Below are 18139 nucleotides of genomic sequence, written 5' to 3'. Positions count from 1 at the left end.
AATAGGATGTCTGCCCCCGGAGCCTGGGTCCTAGTCACCAGCCTGAACTACTGCTCCAGAGCTCTGCTGTCCTCAGACTGCCTGGTGGATTTGTGCTCCCTCCAGAGATCAGAGACAAAGAAAAGGCAAGAGACGGCCACGGAGCCAGGGGCAGTGTGCTGTTTGTAACCTCAACACTGGGGAGGTAGAGGCAGGAGTATCAGGTTACACAGCTCGCTCTAAGCAGACTTGGGCCAGCGAGACCCAGGTCATAGGTTGTAGGATGTGTTTCCCCCGTAAGCCAAGACCTCTGTAGGCTGAGCCATGGCATGATGGGCAAAAGGCAGGGAAGCTGTGGGTTTGACCCCACCCAGAGACGAACAGCAGCTGAGAGTGTGTCAGCCAGAGGCTCCAGGACGTGGAGCGGGGAATCACACTCTGTCCTTTTTCCCCACTAGTGAGAGTCCTAGATACTTAAACTCAAATGCTCATCCATCTGATAGAGTTGAGGCTTGAGCCAGATGCATGACCCACATGGTAATGCTCACCCACCAGGTCCATACCCATGGGGCCTTCTGAAGATCAGACCTGGTGGCACATGGATCCAGGATTCCCAGCATGGTGCTAAGGCTCCCGCCCTTGCACGATGGCTGAAGGAATGAAGTTAAGGTGTCCGGCTTCCTCTCCAGGACCCCTTCCTTCCCCGGCTCTCTTTGACAAGGGGCCACCCTTGCTTCATTTCCCCCACCTGGTCTCCTCGCCTCTGGCTAGCACATGGCAGAATCTCCCTAGAGTCACAGTGACAGGGACATTTGTGTTCTATAAGGTCACAGCTCTACCTCACATTGCAGGAAGGAACCTGCACATACACATTGTAAACAGCTCAGGAGGAATGTGACTTCAGTGGCCTTGGATATTTGGAAAATCCCGCTTCGCAGGGAGACAATACCGAGGGAAATACGAAGGAAGCGATAAGGAGAGAGACTCGGGGACGAGGTTGACAACATGCCCAGGGGGACACAACGAAATCTTGGAACGAGTGACTGACGACTGCCTCTGTTCTGGTATAGGCTATACAAACTGGCGATGAAATGGAAAGGTGTATTCAGATTTGGGGACCAGAGTCCTCTGGCTTCCTCAACTGCTGGCTCTCAGGCGAGACGGTGCAGCTTTGAGATTCAATTCCTGCTTCTGCTCAGTGGCTTCTGTAGAGCCAGGCAGCACGCGCTCTGTATTCCCATCACGGTAACACGGGACACGCCCGCAGAAGAGCCGCTTTCTACGCCTCTGTGTGGTAACTAGGCACGCATCCATCCGGGAGAGCTGCGGCTTTAGAGTCTTGCTGTGCCGTCTTGGGGGAGTGGATTTCTTGGTGCTTCTGTCTCTTCCTCTGTAAATGGGGGCAAAAACTGCATTTGCACAGTGTGTTACACTCTCAGAAAGTTCCCAGGTGATGACAGTACAGTTCTTCTTGGCTGTGGGAAGAAGCTAGACACTTGACATCCAGGCTGGGGTCCTTCTTGCCCACCAGCTGCCACCTAGTAACTGGCAAGGACCTGTGCTTCCAGCCCCGGTCTTCTAGGGGTTTGGTTCAGCCCTGGGGAGTGCAGCAAGAAAGGGGCGGGGCACTGGGTGGCCGGATGGCTAGTGAGGTGCTGGGCACAGCGCCTAGCTTCTGTAATATTCATAAGGGCCGCCAGTCGTGCCAGGCAATCAGGGCGCTGACTGCTTGCCCATCTGCAACTTAACATTCCACTCCCGAGAGGCGGGAGCTGGAAGCTGCATGTTAACTAGGAAAACATCAGGCACTGGCCACCACAGCAGAGGCTGAGCAAGAGCCAGGAAGACGGGCCACGCCTCTGAACCCCACCCAGAGCCAAAAGGACCTGCCTGTCATCACAGAACTGCCAGTCCTGGGTACAGATGTAGGAGAGCAGGCTTAAGTCAACGCCTGTTCTGGCCTGGCAGCTGGCCTCAGATCTAGCTCCTGTTGTCTCTGCAGCCTCAGTTTCCCCACACAGAAGATGGAGATGGCTCCCTGAATTCTGAGGAGATTAAGTAAGACTGAGTTTGTTCCTGCCGTTACAGCTGTCTGCAGTTTATGAGGACAGGGCCTACCTTCCCTGGAGAAACATCCTTTGAGAGGGTTTCCTATAGTCCAGGCTGGCCTCAAACCTACTATATAGCCAAGGATGATCTTGAACTTCTCCGTCTACCAAGTGCTAGGATTAGAGACATGCACCACCGGGGGGATTGACCAGGGCCTCTTACATGCTAAGCAAACACTCTCCCAGCTGAATTGTATTCTCAGCTCTCTATCCCCCCCCACCCACACACAATGCTTTTTCTATACAGAATGCTTTAAGTGCTCATCATAAAACAAAATCATAGAGAAAGAAGAAAACTTAAAATGTAGAGCTAATCACCTTTAACCCTGACTAACGTCCTTTTGGTCTTTTCTAGATACGTAGGTGTTTTAAATGAGATCAAGAATGTATTTCCTTTCAAAAATAGCACATCACAAATAGTTTTTTCTCATTAATGTCCTTCTGCACGGATGATTTCCAAAATATGATCTGGGGTCTTTAGACTCTTCAAGACCTTTCCAGGGACCAATCAGATAGATGTCTTAGCTGGTCAGGGCACTTGCTGCCAAACCTGACAACCTGCGTTTGATTTCTGTGCCCACATAGTGTCAGGAGAGAACCAACTGTGGTAGGTATGGTAGGTTGTCCTCCAACTTGCAGGCATCTCCTGGGGTGCTTTGAATAGGAACACCCTGTAGACTCATGGGTGTGAATGCTTGGCCCTTAGGGAATGGCACTATTAGGAGGCGTGGCCTTGTTATAGTAGGCGTGGACTTGTGGGAGGAAGTGTGTCACTGGGGAGGTGGGCCTTGAGGTCTCAGATATGCTCAAGCCACGCCCAGTGTGACAGTCTTCTCCTGCTGCCTGCAGATCAATATATAGAACTCCCAGCTCCTCCTCCAGCATCATGTGTGCCTGCATGCCACCATGTCTCACCAGAGACTAAACCTCTGAACTGTAAGCCGACCCCGCTTAAATGTTTCCCTTCATAAGAGTTGCTGTGGGCATGGTGTCTCTTCGCAGCAATAGAAACCCTAGCTAAGACACCTTCCATCAATAAATAAAATGTAAATAAAAAAAAACAAAAAGAACAAAAACCCAGGACCTTTTCAGGGAATCCATGGGCTCAAAACTGCTTTGGACGCAGCGCTCACCCTCCATTCCACCTGTCCAATCTCATGAGTATATGGTATTTTTTCAAAGCAACTTTTCGGGCGATACTGCCAGAGGCTGAATGTAGAAGCAGCTGTGCGAGTCCAGCTGTGCTCTGTCAAGCCAGGGGAATAGTAAAAGGGGATTGAAAAGTGGAAAACAATGCCGTTCTTGTCGTTCTCTTTTTTCAGTGCTGGGAATCTAGCCAAGAGCCCTCTGCACGCTAGGTGGGCACTCTACCCCCCCCCCCCAACCCATCTTTAAACCCTCATTAACTTTTGGGCTTTAGAAAATACTGTTTCTCACTAAAATATTATTTTTTCATAAAAATATGTTTTCCCGGAGTATGTGAAATGAGTTTGCTATTACTTTAATTCATTGATACATATTTTAAAGATTTTATTTTTATTTATTATTTATTTTTGGTTTTTGTCCAGACAGGGTTTCTCTGTGTAGCTTTGAAGCCTCTCCTGGATCTCTCTCTGGAGACCAGGCTGGCCTCGAACTCACAGAAATCTGCCTGGCTCTGCCTCCCAAGTGCTGGGATGAAAGGTATGTGCCACCACCACCTGGCAGGGTTTTATTTTGAATGACAGGGTCTCATATATAGCCCAGGATAGCTTCAAACTCACTATGTTGCAGAGGATAGCCTTGAACTTCTGATCCTCCTGCCTCTACCTCCTAAGAACTAGGAGAACTACGAGCCTGAGCCATGAGACACTATACTTGATCTGTGCGGCACAGGGACCAGGCTTCACGCATTCTAAGCAAGTGCTATCAACTGAGCAACATCCCCAGCCCACGATGATTTCATGTTTGTGATGAACATGCTGTGATGACAGATCTAATCCAAGTGAACAAAAGCCCTTCAGAATTCTTCATCATCCGGAAGTGAGGAAAGTGATCCGGAGACTGTGCTGAACAGGGCCTGTCTTGATGACCACAGAACCCACGGAAAGGGAGACATGCCACCTGCTTTCTCCATGACGGGCCTTCAGGGCGCATGCATATTTTCACTATTACAACACACCTGTGAATCAGGGTACCTGCTCCATGTGAGTGGAACCTCAGGAATGTGAACAAATGAAGTTGAGAGGGTGTGTGTGTGTGTGTGTGTGTGTGTATGTGTGTGTCACTGTTTCCAGGGAGGGCAACTTCTCTGTATAGAGTACAGAATTTAAAAGCTTTTAAGCAATTTGTGATAGTTTAAATAAGAATGGCCCCTGTATTATATATGAATATTATATATGAATAAGCTCATACTATTTGAATGCTTAGTTAGCAGGGAGTTGGAACTCTTTGATAGGATTAGAAGGACCAGCTGTGGCCTTAGTGGGGGAAGTGTGTCACTGGGGATGGGTTTTGAGGTTTCAAAAGCCCATGCTAAGTCCAGTTCTCTCACTCTGCTTGTAGATCAGGGTGTAGCTCTCAGATACTTCTCCAGCACCACATCTGCCTGCCAGTCATGCTCCCTGCCATGATGATAACAAGCCTCTGGAACTATAAGCAAGTCCCCAATTAAATGCTTTCTTTTATAAGCATGGCCTTGTGTTTCTGAAGAGCATCAGAACAGTGGGTAAGACACAACTTTACAGAGGAGGTTTTGTTGTTGGTGGCGGTGGGGTTTTTTTTGTTGTTGTTGTTTGTTTGTTTGTTTTGTTTTTGTTTTTTGAGACAGGGTTTCTCTGTGTAGCTTTGTGCCTTTCCTGGAACTCACTCTGTAGTCCAGGCTGGCCTTGAACTCACAGAGATCCGCCTGCCTCTGCTAACCCTGGAGTTTAAAAATGCTTCAAATAAGCCAAGCATGGCTGTGCACACACACACACACACCCCAAGTTTTTTCTGTGTAGTTTTAGTGCCTGTCCTAGAAATCACTCTGTAGTCCAGGCTGGCCTCGAACTCACAGAGCCTGGCTCTACCTCCCAAGTGCTGGGATTAAAGGCGTGCACCACTGCCTCCCAGATCAATGTGAGTTCAAGATTAGCTTGGTCCACACAGCGAGTTCCAGCCCTGCCAGAGCTATAGGTAGTGAGACCCTTTTTCAAAATAATTAAAGAAAAGCTGCAAACATTTGAGTGTGTGCATCTGTTAGAGACAGGGTCCCTCTGTGTAGCTCAGGTAAGGCATGCCTTGGACATGTGACCCTCCTGCCTCTACCTCCTGAGCATTGGGATTCCAGATGTGTGTCACCATGTTTGATGTCCTTTTTGATTTTAAAGACAGTCTTGCTATAGTCCTGGCTGACCTAGAACTTGATACATAGCCCACAGGCAATGGTGGGATAACTCTGTTTCCTCCTGCAGAGGTCACAGCACTGTGCCACCACACCCATCTGCTAACTTTTTAAATACACCTGAAGACAACTGGCTGATGCCCAGGTGGAGTGCCGTCCGTGTGTTCAGAGGTGAACAGGCGGTGCCTAGCTCCCTCCCTCGCCTTATCTCACACCTGTGCTCCGCATTCCGAAGTCCTGGGAGTTCTCTGTTAAATGTTGTGTCTTCTGTGAATCGCTTATGCAGATCTTCTGTCCATTTTTCTTTTGTACTGGTTTCTCTGGGACTCCCCATGTTCCAGAACACAAATCTTTCTCTTGTTACATACTGAAAATATTCTGCTCAAGCATGTGTTTCCTTTGAGTTTTGTGTAGGCACCTCATTGTAGTACAGGGACTTAGTTGTTTGCAAATATATTCCATTGTATCAATCATTTCCTGGTGTTTGGGGAGATGCTTTGACACATCACGCTTTTCCACACAGCATGATTTTAAAAATGTTCTGCTGCCCGTGAGATGGCTCAGTGGATAAAGGGGTTGCCAATCCATGATGACCTGAATGATGTACCCGGGACCCACACGGTAGAGGGGAGGAACTGGCTTCTGAAAGCTGTCCTCAGACCCCACACATGCACCATGGCACATATCCTACACATCATACACATGTGTACACATACAAACACATGCATATACACATACCACACACATACACTGCACATATATATATATACAAAACACACACCACATACATACACATATGCATATATACCACACACACGCACATACACTGCACGCACCATATACACACACACACACACACACTGCAAAAACTACATACATACATACACACTGATCACAGCACATACACACACACACACACATATATACATTCACCACACACACACACATATATACATACACCACACATGCACACACACCATGTACATACACATATACACACATGCACACACCACACACACAACACACATACACACCAAACACTATGCACACACCACACACACACACACGCTCACACCACACTTACAACACACATACATACACATCACACATACATGCGCACACAAAATAAATGTAATTTAAAAACTAATATAAAAACCTTTTTAAATGTTTTCCGCTTTTTCCTGATATACTAGCCATTTTCTCTTTTTACCCCCTTTCTTTTTTCCTTCCTTTGAGAAAAACCTCACATGAGTACCTGCTCCAACCTCCCAAGTGCTGGGATCATAGACGCACACTTCCTGCCAGGCTCCCCGTCTCTTTCTTGCCTCTCCCCGTTGAAACACTCATGTCTTGATTCCATCTAGGACTTTTGCTGTTGACTTGTGTAAGTCATGAAGTAAACATGACATGGCGCAGGCGGCTCACCCAGCCTGGGGTGCACAGGCCCACACGCCTGATCTCGCCCTGTGGCAGGGAGTGGAGGGTTCTGAAGGAGGCAGGTGGTGTTTCAGAGGTCGGTGCACAAAGCTGCCAACTTCACCAAGGAAACAACAACCACCGATACCGTGTGACTCACAAACGACCATCACCGACATACCCCGCGGTGCGGCTCATACCCCACCGTGCGGCTCCTGAACAACACGCGTGTCTGTGGCCACTTGAGGCCATGTGACCAGTGCAGGGAGAGGAGCTCACCCCTGCGTTATCAACACAGAGAAACACAAGACACACGTGAGGAAGGCCTCCGGGCCGGCAGGTGCCTGAGTCACCCCTTGGCCCGTCCTCAGGACCACAGTAGCTGTGGTGGGGAGGAGGACACGTCCCTACACAGTCCCCAAAGCTGCGCCCCCTCCGTGGGAGGAAAGCCTGGAAACTGTCCCTGCGACCAGCTGACTGCCTCTCTAGAACCCGTGTTTCCTTTTCTGAGTGCCTCCTCCCTGGAGCCCGGATGAGTCAGGCCAGGAAGGGGAGCTCAGGCATAAACAAGCCAAACTGACAGCAAGCCCTTTGCCTGAGGCTCGTGACCTCCCACGGGCCTCCTGGGACTGTGCCTGAATGGCTGTGCGGCAAAATCGCAGCAGTAAGCTTTATGGGTTTAACCTGCGGCAGTCACGTAAGCAGCCCCGTGGTGAAAGCCTCCAGGCGGGAAGTGGGCACCAGGGCCCAGCAGAGGGCGATTTCCTAAGTGCACAGGTTTTTTGCAGATCCCAAAGTACCCACAACTGTCTCTGCTTCCCTCCTGCTCTATACCAAAAGGACAACGCAATGGCAGAAGCCAAGCTGGCCCTAGAGACAGGTGTGTTCCAGTCCTCCAGGCAGGGATCCATCTAGATGCACAGAAAACAGAATCTCAGGCCTCCCAGGTCCAGCCCCGTCCTCCTTCAGAGTCTCAGGGAAACCAGGGCCACCTACCTGCTCCAGGGGGATGACCAGGAAGGAGCCACCTCCCGCACTCTCGGTGACTATGGCCAGGAAGCGGGCATTGACCGCGCAGAAGTGGTTGTCGTGGACATTCTTGGTGATGGGGATCCCATCAAAGCAGTGCTCCCGGTTGGCCACCTTCCCGTACACGTTCCGGAACTTGGAACTGCGGTACTGCGGTCGCCAGGACATCTGCAAGGGACCGACAGAGGCGAGTTTAGGCTGACTGTTCATGAAAGAGCTGGGCAGGGCCCCGGAGAGTCAGAGATGCAGGGAGCAAGCGATCTCTCCTTTGTGGAGGGATGAGAGCCACCAAGAACATGAGGCCTCTAGTGGGCTGGCTGCTCACTGAGAGGGTCTGACAGAGCCAGCAGGAGGCTGTTCCCAACTTTGCTGTTTATTGTCCACATGCCCAACAATGTTATAGAAAGAAGGTAGGGTCCTCTCACTACCAGTGATAATGACATGTGATACAGCAAGCCAGCCACACGTGATGGTGTCCCGACTGTCCAAGCTCATTTCGCTCAGCCCTGGAGGTCAAGCTGGGTCACAAAGACTGAGGACAATGGCAGTGGTAAGGGTGGGGTCACCACCTTCTGCTCAAGGAAGGAAGCCACCACATTTCATCATCTCCTCTTTTGATTCTTCCTAGAATTCCTCCCCTATGAGCATTCCCTCAAAAACCTCTTAGTTTTTATCATCTCCACCATCACCACCATCATTACCATCAGGCACAGAGAAGTTAAGTGACTGGACAGGTCACCCAGCTGAGTGTGCTATAGGGGAAGACAGTGAGTGTGGAGCCTTCTGAGTCTGGAATGAAGTCCTCAACGTGTGACCCAAAGATCACCTACATCATAATCACGGAAGGCGGGGGAGGTCTTTGAGTTCCTGCATCATTTCTTGAAGATGCAGTTCCTGGGCCCCAGGCTGGGTTTAACAATCCAGTGCAGTATTTTAAGAGTGGAGTCCAGCCGGGTGGTGGTGGTGCCCATCTTTTATCCTAGCACTCGTAAGGCAGAGCCAGGCAGATCTCTGTGAGATCGAGGCCAGCCTGGTCTAGAGATCCAGGACAGGCACCAAAACTACACAGAGAAATCCTGTCTTGAAAAAGCCAAAAAAAAAAAAAAAAAAAAAAAAAGAGTGGGGTCCAACACTCAGTATGGTGACCCAGTTTCCTTGCCCACCCCTAAATGACACAGAAGTACCCTGAAGTTTGAGAGTCTTGTTCCAGTAGGCTCTCCTCAGCCCACTCTGTCCACTATCTAGGCTCTGACTGGTCAGCAGGTCCTACTTTTGATGCCTGTGGAGGGTGAGTGGAGGATCCATGGTGGCCTTCTATGGGATGGTACCTCTTGCATGGAAGCCTGACAGCGTAGAAGTGAGCCCAGCCAGGGCACACACGCAGGCACTCGGCACTCAGTAATGGTCCTGTGCAGTGATATCACAGCTTTCTACTTGATCTTAGCCAAAAGGTCAAGAAGGAATCTTTTTTTTTTGGGGGGGGGGATGGGGTCTCAGCATGTACCTCTGGCTGGCCTAGAACTCACCATGAGGACTAGACTAGCCTTGAATTCACAGAGATCCTCCTGCTTCTGCTTCCTGAGTGCTGAGATTAAAGGCATGCACCATCTGACTAGGAGATGAAGTTTTTAATTTTAGATGTTGTATGTTTATTTTAATTTACATTAGAAAAAAATATAACACAAATTTCAGACCCTGGATGTCACAGATGCTTTTGTGAATGAGTGCTAATGAGGCTAAAAAAAGAAGGAAGGAAGGAAAGATCAGTTAAAAAAACAACATAGTGTGAAAAATATACTACAGGTCTGTCACCCACTTAGAGAGCCACCTGAGTGGTAAATTATAGAAATCACGCTCTCCCTGCCAGGTAGAACATTCTAGGTTCCACAGTTCCCTAGGGGAGGTGCTGTGTTTGCCCGTTCTAGCTTCTTCCAGTACATTCTAGTTGGGCATGCACTTTTTTCTGCCCAGCCACAGTTTAACGTCAGGACCAGCCTCAGAGCTGACTAGACTCCTTCCTGCTGCTGGTATAGCCCTCAGCCCAGGTTCTCCTTCTCAGGCGCCCGATTCCTCTTGGGGACAGCAGGAAGAGGGACCAGGGCCTTCTGAGCAGAGCTGAGTTTCAGCACGGTGTTCCTGGCCTGCCCAGCAGGGTTCCGCAGTCAGGAAGTCCTGCCAGGTCCATGGTCTGAAGGTGACCCAGCCCCTCCCACATCCTCCAGGGAGCCCAAGGCAGAGAGAGCTCAGAAAACCTCCATCACCAGTGCCTCCTGGGGCTGGGTCCTGGGACCTGCCCAGTTCCAGTGAGGACCACCTTGTGAGGCCTCCTGGAGCTTCCAGGCAAGGGCGACAAGCCTAAACTGGAATCTACACAGATCTGGATTCAAGTCTTCTGCAGAGCAGCTGTGTGACTTGGACAAGACTCTGAACTTCTCTGTGCCCCTTCTATCTGCTCTTACAGAAGGGAAGCTAATATCCCCTCACCTCCAAGGGCACAGGCAGAGTCAGCATCAAGCTGCCCCCAGCTCAAGCCTACCACAGGCCATGTTGACCTCAAGTTCTCCTGAGCCTCCTACACCTCATTTACCCCAGATACTCCTGGGGAGCCCTCAGCTGCACCATCTCAGCTGACATCACCTCTGCTGACGCCTCTCCACCCCCCCACCTCCCCACCCCCGGTCTCTCCCACTCTGTCCTTTTTTCTCTCTCTACTGCCCCAGCTCCCAGTTCTCAGGCGCAGGGACAGATAAATGTGGCTGACTCTCAATAGGCATGCTGACATGCTGCCTCTTCCTCCTCTCTCTAGAACATGTAGCCCAGGCTGGCCTCAATTTGGTATGTAGCTCAAGATAACCTCGAACGCCTGATCCTCCTGTCTATATCTCCCAAATGCTGAGAGGTGTGGGATACTACACCCTGTTTCTGCAACACTGGGGATCAACCCTTGCATTTCATGCATGCCAGGCACACATTCTATAACTTGAACTACAATCCTAGCCTCTGCTTTTGAATTTATTCATTTTTTTGATATGGACTCTCTTTGTAGCTTTGGCTGGGTTTGAACTCTCCATGTTTGGCCAGAGTCACTTTATAAACCAGGCTAGTTTGCAGTTGAGGCTAAAAGCTGAGCTGAGCAGACTTATCTGTGAAATGTGGTCCTTGATGTCTGTAAGGTTTGGGACTCTGTGTTCAGAGAGCCTCCAGGATAGGGATCTTTCCTCTTGAGGGGTGATAACCTCTGGGAGTCTCCAAGCCAGGGCACATGGTTATAGTCATGCGGACCTAGGCAGAAAACCCCTCCAAATGATGGATGTGCCATATGTGCATGCAAGGGAGGGGAATCTGTGCTGCCCAGGGGATACAGGGAATGAGGTTCTCTCTCTTTGGCCCTCTGGCCCTACATTGGACCCTACACTTGGGTCCCTAGAGCCAGTGGGCCTTCAGACTGCTGCCTCGAAGATGAAGAGCTTGGCTTCCTGTCACTTGGCAGTGGAAAAGAAGCGGGTACTGATAAGGTGTCTGGGGAACTTGGTGATAGGGCTTGGCTGCCCCTTCCCTTCCTCAGATGACCTCTTGGGGTTACCACTAAGGGGGGTGGGGACGCTTGCTGGTGGAAGCTGTGACATCTCTTTGGAAGGAGAGGAAGCAAACCTCAGCACTCCGAGTGATGAGAACACTGTGGTACTGTCAATCATTGAGAGGAAAGTAGGCGTTGCATCACCTGCCCACAGAGAAGCAGGTGCCAAGCCACATACCTGCGCGTGCGCGCGCGCACACACACACACACACACACACACACACACACACACGTGCACTCATGTGAATCACATCTCCTCCTGAGCCTTAGGAGCCCTTCAAGGGGCCTCAGCAGCTGAAGCCTTTGAAACTGGAGCAGCAGCTTTCTGACGGGACTTCATGTTGCTGAGAAAATAGAAGGGCTTTTGTGTGAGCACCCTGTCTGCTAACTCTCGGTGCCCCCCCTGCTTGGCACTCACCGCCTTGCAGAAAGAATCTGAGTTAGCAGGGAAGGAGGCATCTTTGTGATCCTTGGCCAACAATTCCTGGGCAAGAGCCTCTCTTGTCCCAACTCACAAGGGACGCAGCCTCACCCTAGGTGACTGCGCTGTATTCCACATGGCCCTTCGGCTCAGAAAGAGTGGCTTACTTTGGGATGCAGGCTAGTCGGCTGCTCCCCTTGAAGGGCAAATTGAGCCAGGGCAGGCAGCAGAGGCAGGGATGCAGGGAAGAGGGTGGGGGAGAGAGGGTAAGGGAGTATGGGGGAGGGGGCTGGCTCTGTGTCTTCGTGTTTGCAGGTTTGTATGAGTGCATGTACAGATGTGTCGACCTCTGGGGTCACTCCTCAGGAGCCATTCACCTTGCTTTTTGAAAAATGTATATATATTCTCCCATTTTTATGGTGTGTGCGTGTGCATATGCGTGTGCGTGTGCGTGCACGTGCGCGTGTATCTGTGGAGGCCCAAGGTGAAATCATCCTCCATGGCTCTTTCACCTTACTTAATGAGGCAGGGCCTCTAAATCAAACTCAGAGCTCACCAATATGGCTAGTTTCCCTGGCCAGCTTGCTCCGGGGATCCCCTGGTTCTGCCTTCCAAGTCTAGTATTTACGTGGGTGCTGGGGATCCGAACTCTGGCCTGCACACATTCCCACCAATGGCTGCCCCAGTTCCAGTGGCCCTGGGCTGTGTAAGAAAGCTAGCTAAGCAGGAGAGGAGGGAGCCAGAGAGTGGTGCCCTTCTCTGTAGACAAACTGCTGCACTTCTCCTTCTGGCGTACTGTAGTGTGCAGCAGTTCCTTGGTCGGAGGTAATGTGTGTGGAACAGGTAGCAGGCCTGGCTTCAGGTTCCTGCCCCGCCCTCCTTAGTGATGGACAGTAACCCGTCAGCTAAAATAAACCATTTTCTCCTCGAAGCTGCTTTTGCTCACAGTGTTTGTCGCAGCAACAGGATGAAACTGGAGCATGCTCTTTCCAGAACTAGCACTCCCTTACCCAGAGAAGGGTGGGACTGTGAAAGCAGTGTTCAAACACTCCCAGCTCTGACACCCACCCCTACACCCCGACTGGGAGTTTGCAGGGATGCAACAGCCCAGAGGTGCACGAGGTGTGGTTAGCTTGGCCTCCAAATGAGGGTGACAGAGAAGCCACCCTAAGCTAGAGGCATCCTGATCACACCCAGAGGGGTAAAAAGCCACCTCTGGCCACCTGTGATCTCATGGGTAAGAAGGAAAGCAGGCTTGATTGCTGGCACTTCCGGCCACTGTGGGGAGTCCACTCAGGGACTTCCAGGTTGGGGTCTGGAAGGAAAGAGAACACTTCGGAACAGCTGGCTGAGTAAAAGATGGCTTAGGTGAATCAGGATGGCTGGGGGCACGGGGCGCAGCCAGGGCAGCCTAGGATGCACCCCTTGCTCTAGACCTATGATGGGTGTGGAGGTCTGAGAGTCACAGGCCACCAGGAAGATGCCATGTGAAGGGACAAGTCATTAGCATTAGAGTCCATAAAGAGCCAGCCTGGGCCTGAGTAAGATGGTCATTGAGACTAGGGCCCAGCAAGGTCAGCAAAGGCCCTGTTGAGAAATGGCTCTTGCTAACAGAACCAGGAGGAAAACGAAACAGGAATTAGCCAACTGCAGATGCCCAAAGAACACCCAGGATTGGACAGAATGGTTACTTCAGTGGCCGTCTGCCAGGACGTGTGCCATCTCCCCCCTGTCCATTTCTGGCATCCAAGCAGAAGCCAAATCACCCCAAAGAGCCTGGGGCCTTCACATGATAAGGTGTACTCAGGCTGGCTCCACTAACGGCACATGTGTTTATCCTGGCCATCCGCAGGTGGAGCTCATCTGTATCTTTGCCCATTGGATTGGGAGGGATCACATGAGGCATGAGGCTGCATACTGCTGAAGGGACAGTGTGAATGTTGTCCCCAGAGTCATGAAGAAGGGGCCCCTGGTTCAGGAGGCCAGGGCAGGGCCATCATTGTTACCCCAGAGGCAGACAAGACCAACAGGAGTTCTGAGTGCCTGCCTGCTCTGTAGCAGAGGATCCTGCTCCCAGGGGCAGGAGGGTGGCTGCCAGCTTCTCTCACTACTTCTAACTAAAGATGGGTACAGTGTGTTTTGACCAGACTGCAGAGGTACTGAGGGGTGACCACTGCAACTCTGGCCATTCCCAGCTGTCCCAGCAGCCCGTCCACATTAGGCTAGCAGAGGCAGCCCATTCCTGGAAGTTCCTGGGAGGCCTCTCCCTCCCAGGCGTGCTGGAACTTCTTAAGGTTGGTGCTTTGTAAACTGGCCCCACTGGGGCTTTGCCACCCAGCACTGGCAATGCATCTGGTGTCTGGCACTCCGTATGCACCGTGGGATTTGGCAATGCGCTGAGGTTGGTAGAACTTAACTTCTCTATAGATTCATCAGTCGTCACCTGTTAGCCCCGAGGACATACAGGGACGCTAAAGTCAGACGTAGCTGGTCCGAATGCCGGCACTGCCTTATCAATCTCGCACTAGTTCATGAACTTTTGAGGCTATGTCCTCATCTGTGGAAATGGGGTACATGAGCCCGAGGAGATGGCTCAGTCAGTAAAGTGCTTGCCAGACAAGCCTGAGGATCTGGGTTCAATCTCTAGAACCGTTGTAAAAACACAAACTCCTCTGGGCATGGTGGCATGCGCTTCTAATTCCAGTGCTAGGGAGTGGAGACAGGTGGATTTATGGAGTTTGGAGGACAGCCTGATTGGTGGCCCCAAGTTCTAGTGAGAGAGCCTGGCTCAAATAACAAGGCAGACAGCTCCTGAGGAGTAACACCTGAGTGCACCTGCATACACACACCTGCACAGACACACTTGCACACACACATGTACACACATATACATATACACATATATACATATGCACACACACCCTTGCACACACATACCTGCATACACAGGCATGCACACACACACACACACACACACACACACACACACACACACACACACAGAGGAAATCTGCTGGGGAGGAGGTGGGAAAGATCTTATTTTTCTTAATTAACAATAGAAAAGAGACAAACAAGAAAAGTTTTCTCAGCACGTTATCTAAGGCATGGCTTCCTGTCTTTGTTTGCACTTGACAATGTAAAGCCTGGAGCTGGAGCAGCCATCTTGAGGCCAGGAGGTAACAAGCATAAACCCAAAAAGCAAACAGAAAGATAAGGCAGACCAAAAGGATTAAAAAAAAAAAAAAAAAAAAAAAAACCCATCCAAGCCAACAGGTGCTTCCCCTGCTGGGGGCCCAGGAAACCAGGGGCTTCTCCATGTTCCTCCTGCCCCTCTGAAGAGGCCCTCAGTGAGCTGATGTAACAGCCTGTGTCTGGCACACGTGTTACATAGCACAGGGGTCAGAACCGGGATGGCTGGGAAAAACAATAGATGACCCTCCCTTCCTACCCCTGCCCCTCAGAGCCCCGCCTGGAAGAGTGTCCATGCTGAGCTCGGCAGAGCGATAGCTCTCTCATCTTCATCCTATGGATGCTGCTAACCACAGAAGCCTGGAGGAGGAAAGGCGAGATGGAACACAGTGAAAACGGACACACGAGGGCAAGGCTGGCGACTAGCACAGCCGCCCGTGGGCACCTCTAACCCTGATAGGGCTGCTGCCTCTGGTCCCGGCTCCTCCAGTCTTTCTGAGTGCTGGCTCTTTTCCCTACAGTATGTCTGACCTGACACTGTAGGTAAGTTTAGAATTTGTACTGGGTTGTATTCACAGCTGCTCTAGGTCTCATGAGATCCATGGGCTGCAGGTTAGACATACTGGCTAGCTGCAGTACCAGCACATGTGAGCATGCCCAACATCTTCCCTCTGTGAGCTGGGGACATGGTTATCATGTCAGGATTCTCAGTTTGCTTCTTCCAGATCCTCCTGATCTGACCCAGGCTCCTAGACCCTTCTGTAAGTGCTAAGAATCCCTGGGGCTCTTTCTACATACTTTGTGGTAGTTTGAATGAGAATGGCCCCCATAAGCTCATATATTTGAATGCTTGGTCCACAGTTGGCGGAACAGTTTGGGAAGGATTAGGAGGTGTGGCCTTGTTGGAGGAGGTGTGTCAGAGGATGGGGCAAGCTTTGAGGTTTCGGACACCCATGCCATTCCCAGCAATCTCAATCTCTCTGTCTCTGTCTCTCTCTGTCTCTGTCTCTCTCTGTCTCTGTCTCTCTCTGCTTGTGGATCAAGATGGGAGTTCTCAGCACTGATTCAGGGCCATGATGCTTGGCTGCCTGCTGTCCTGCTTTCCCCATGATAGTCATGAACTCTAACCTTCTGGGACTGGGAGCCCCAAATAAAAATTAAAGGTAACTAAGACAGCCACCCTCTCCGTCCTGTCCTGGCCACAGGCTCTTCTCTCTGATAGTCTCAAATCCAAGGCGAAGTCACTCAAGAACCATACTGTTTGCACTCTGAAGACTGGCTTCTGCCACTCAAGTCTCTGCTGACCCTAGACGTGCATTTGGGACCCCAGCCCCAGGGAACAAGGAAGTGTGCATCTCCCTGTGACTGTGGGAGTGACAGTTTACACAGTCTGGAGTCTGGGTTGGATTTCAGCTCCTTCTCATTTCTGCCAGCTGCTCTGATGCTGGGTACAGTCCGAATGAGGAGCTTCTCAGACCCTCCTGAGCCCCCAACCTCAGTGCCATCCTCAGGCATTAAAACACTCCCAAGTATCTGTTGTGGAGCTCTGTGACCAGCTCAGGGCTGCCCTACCCGATGCTTCACACACTCTGGAGCTCCCTGGCATCTTCTCAGTGGCCTCATCACCCCGGGGCTTCTCCACTAACCCTGACCTGCATGTATGTCTGCATGAGGGTGTCAGATACTCTGGAACTGGAGTTACAGACCACTGTGATCCACCATGTGGGTGCTGGGAATTGAACCCAAGTCCTCTGCAAGAGCAGCCAGTGCTCCTAACCACCAAGCCATCTCACCAGCCCTGCCATTTGGCTTTTGAAGTACCCAATGTGGAGTAATCTATGTGTGAATCAAGCAAATCACATTTCTGGATAGATGGTGTTGTTTGGATGAACACTGACCTTGGAAAGATAAGCTGGGGCTTACTCATGCTGAAACATGGCTGAGAAATACAAGGCCCAAGTCTCCAATCCCCAGCAGCTCCTGGATGAGTCCCAAGCACGCTCAGCTGAACAAGGTGAGCAGAGCCAAGAACTACAAGCTGAACTATTCCATTTCTGGGTAATACTGGGGGAGCCTGAACTATGAGGACAACACAGGTGAGCTGTGGCAGGAATAGGAAGGAGGAGAACTGACCACAGACAGGAGGGCATCTCTGAGGGTGGGGAGATGCTTTCTATCCTAGGAATAATGGTTTCATAGCTTCATGCATTTGTGTCAAGCAGAGCACAGGATCCTGAGGGGATGGGGAACCCATGTAAAATACCTCTCAGTAAACTGGACTTTAAAAAACTACCTGGGTTATACATGTGGATAGTGAGAGAGGACTGGCCTAGCATGTGCAAAGCCTTGGGTTTAATACTTAGGACTTCAGGGGCTCCAACATACCCATCTCCCTCCCATCTCATCCTGACAAGTGCCACAAATGAGATGCGTTCATTACTTCTCTTGTTTCTATGACGAAATACCTGTCGAAGTCAAACTAAGGCACACAAGGTTTATTTGGGGTCTGTCTTAGGGTTTCTATTGCTGCAACGATGTACTATGACCAAAAAGCAAGGTGGGAAGGAAAGGGTTTATTAGGCTTACAGTTCGACGTTGCTGTTCATCACTGAAGGAAGTCAGGACGGGAATTCAAACAGGGCAGGAACCTGGAGGCAGGAGCTGATGCAGAGGCCATGGAGGGGTGCTGCTTACTGGCTTGATCAGCTCACCTTCTTATAGAACCCAGGGCCACCAGCCCAGGGATGGCACCACCCACCATGGGCTGGCCCCTCCCCCATTGATTGCTGTCTTAGTTAGGGTTTCTATTACTGTGAAGAGATATGGTGACCACGGAAACTCTTACAAAGAAAAACATTTAATGGGGTGGCTCTCTTACAGCTTAGAGGTCCAATCCATTATCGTCATGGTGGACATGGCAGCGTGCAGGCAGATGCGGTGCTGGAACAGGAGCTGAGAGTCTTGCATGTAGACTCACAGGCAACAGGAAGTGGTCTGTCTCGCTGGGCGTGGCTTGAGCATATACGAGACCTCTAAGCCCGCCTCCACAGTGATGC

At 50.8% G+C, this 18139-nt stretch overlaps 1 protein-coding gene across 2 annotated transcripts in view; it reads right to left on the bottom strand.

Moving 5' to 3' along the window:
- Nucleotides 1-18139, bottom strand: part of Coro2b (coronin 2B) — a 112830-nt gene that overhangs the window by 55793 nt on the left and 38898 nt on the right. Inside the window, exons 1-2 of one of the 2 annotated variants that reach the window (XM_037207425.1) lie at nt 8598-8618; nt 7864-8064 (exon numbers count right to left, since the gene is read on the bottom strand). In XM_037207425.1, the coding sequence (XP_037063320.1) occupies nt 7864-8064; nt 8598-8600 (204 nt within the window). In that variant the 5' untranslated portion in view covers nt 8601-8618. Of the gene's footprint in view, nt 1-7863; nt 8065-8597; nt 8619-18139 lie in introns of those variants that run through there. The other variant, XM_028867114.2, reaches the window with a different exon arrangement.

The sequence above is a fragment of the Peromyscus leucopus genome, chromosome 7 (assembly GCF_004664715.2).
Source record: "Peromyscus leucopus breed LL Stock chromosome 7, UCI_PerLeu_2.1, whole genome shotgun sequence".
Taxonomy (NCBI): Eukaryota; Metazoa; Chordata; class Mammalia; order Rodentia; family Cricetidae; genus Peromyscus; species Peromyscus leucopus.
The sequence above is the reverse complement of the archived record's forward strand: the minus strand, read 5'-3'. Positions and strand labels throughout refer to the sequence as shown.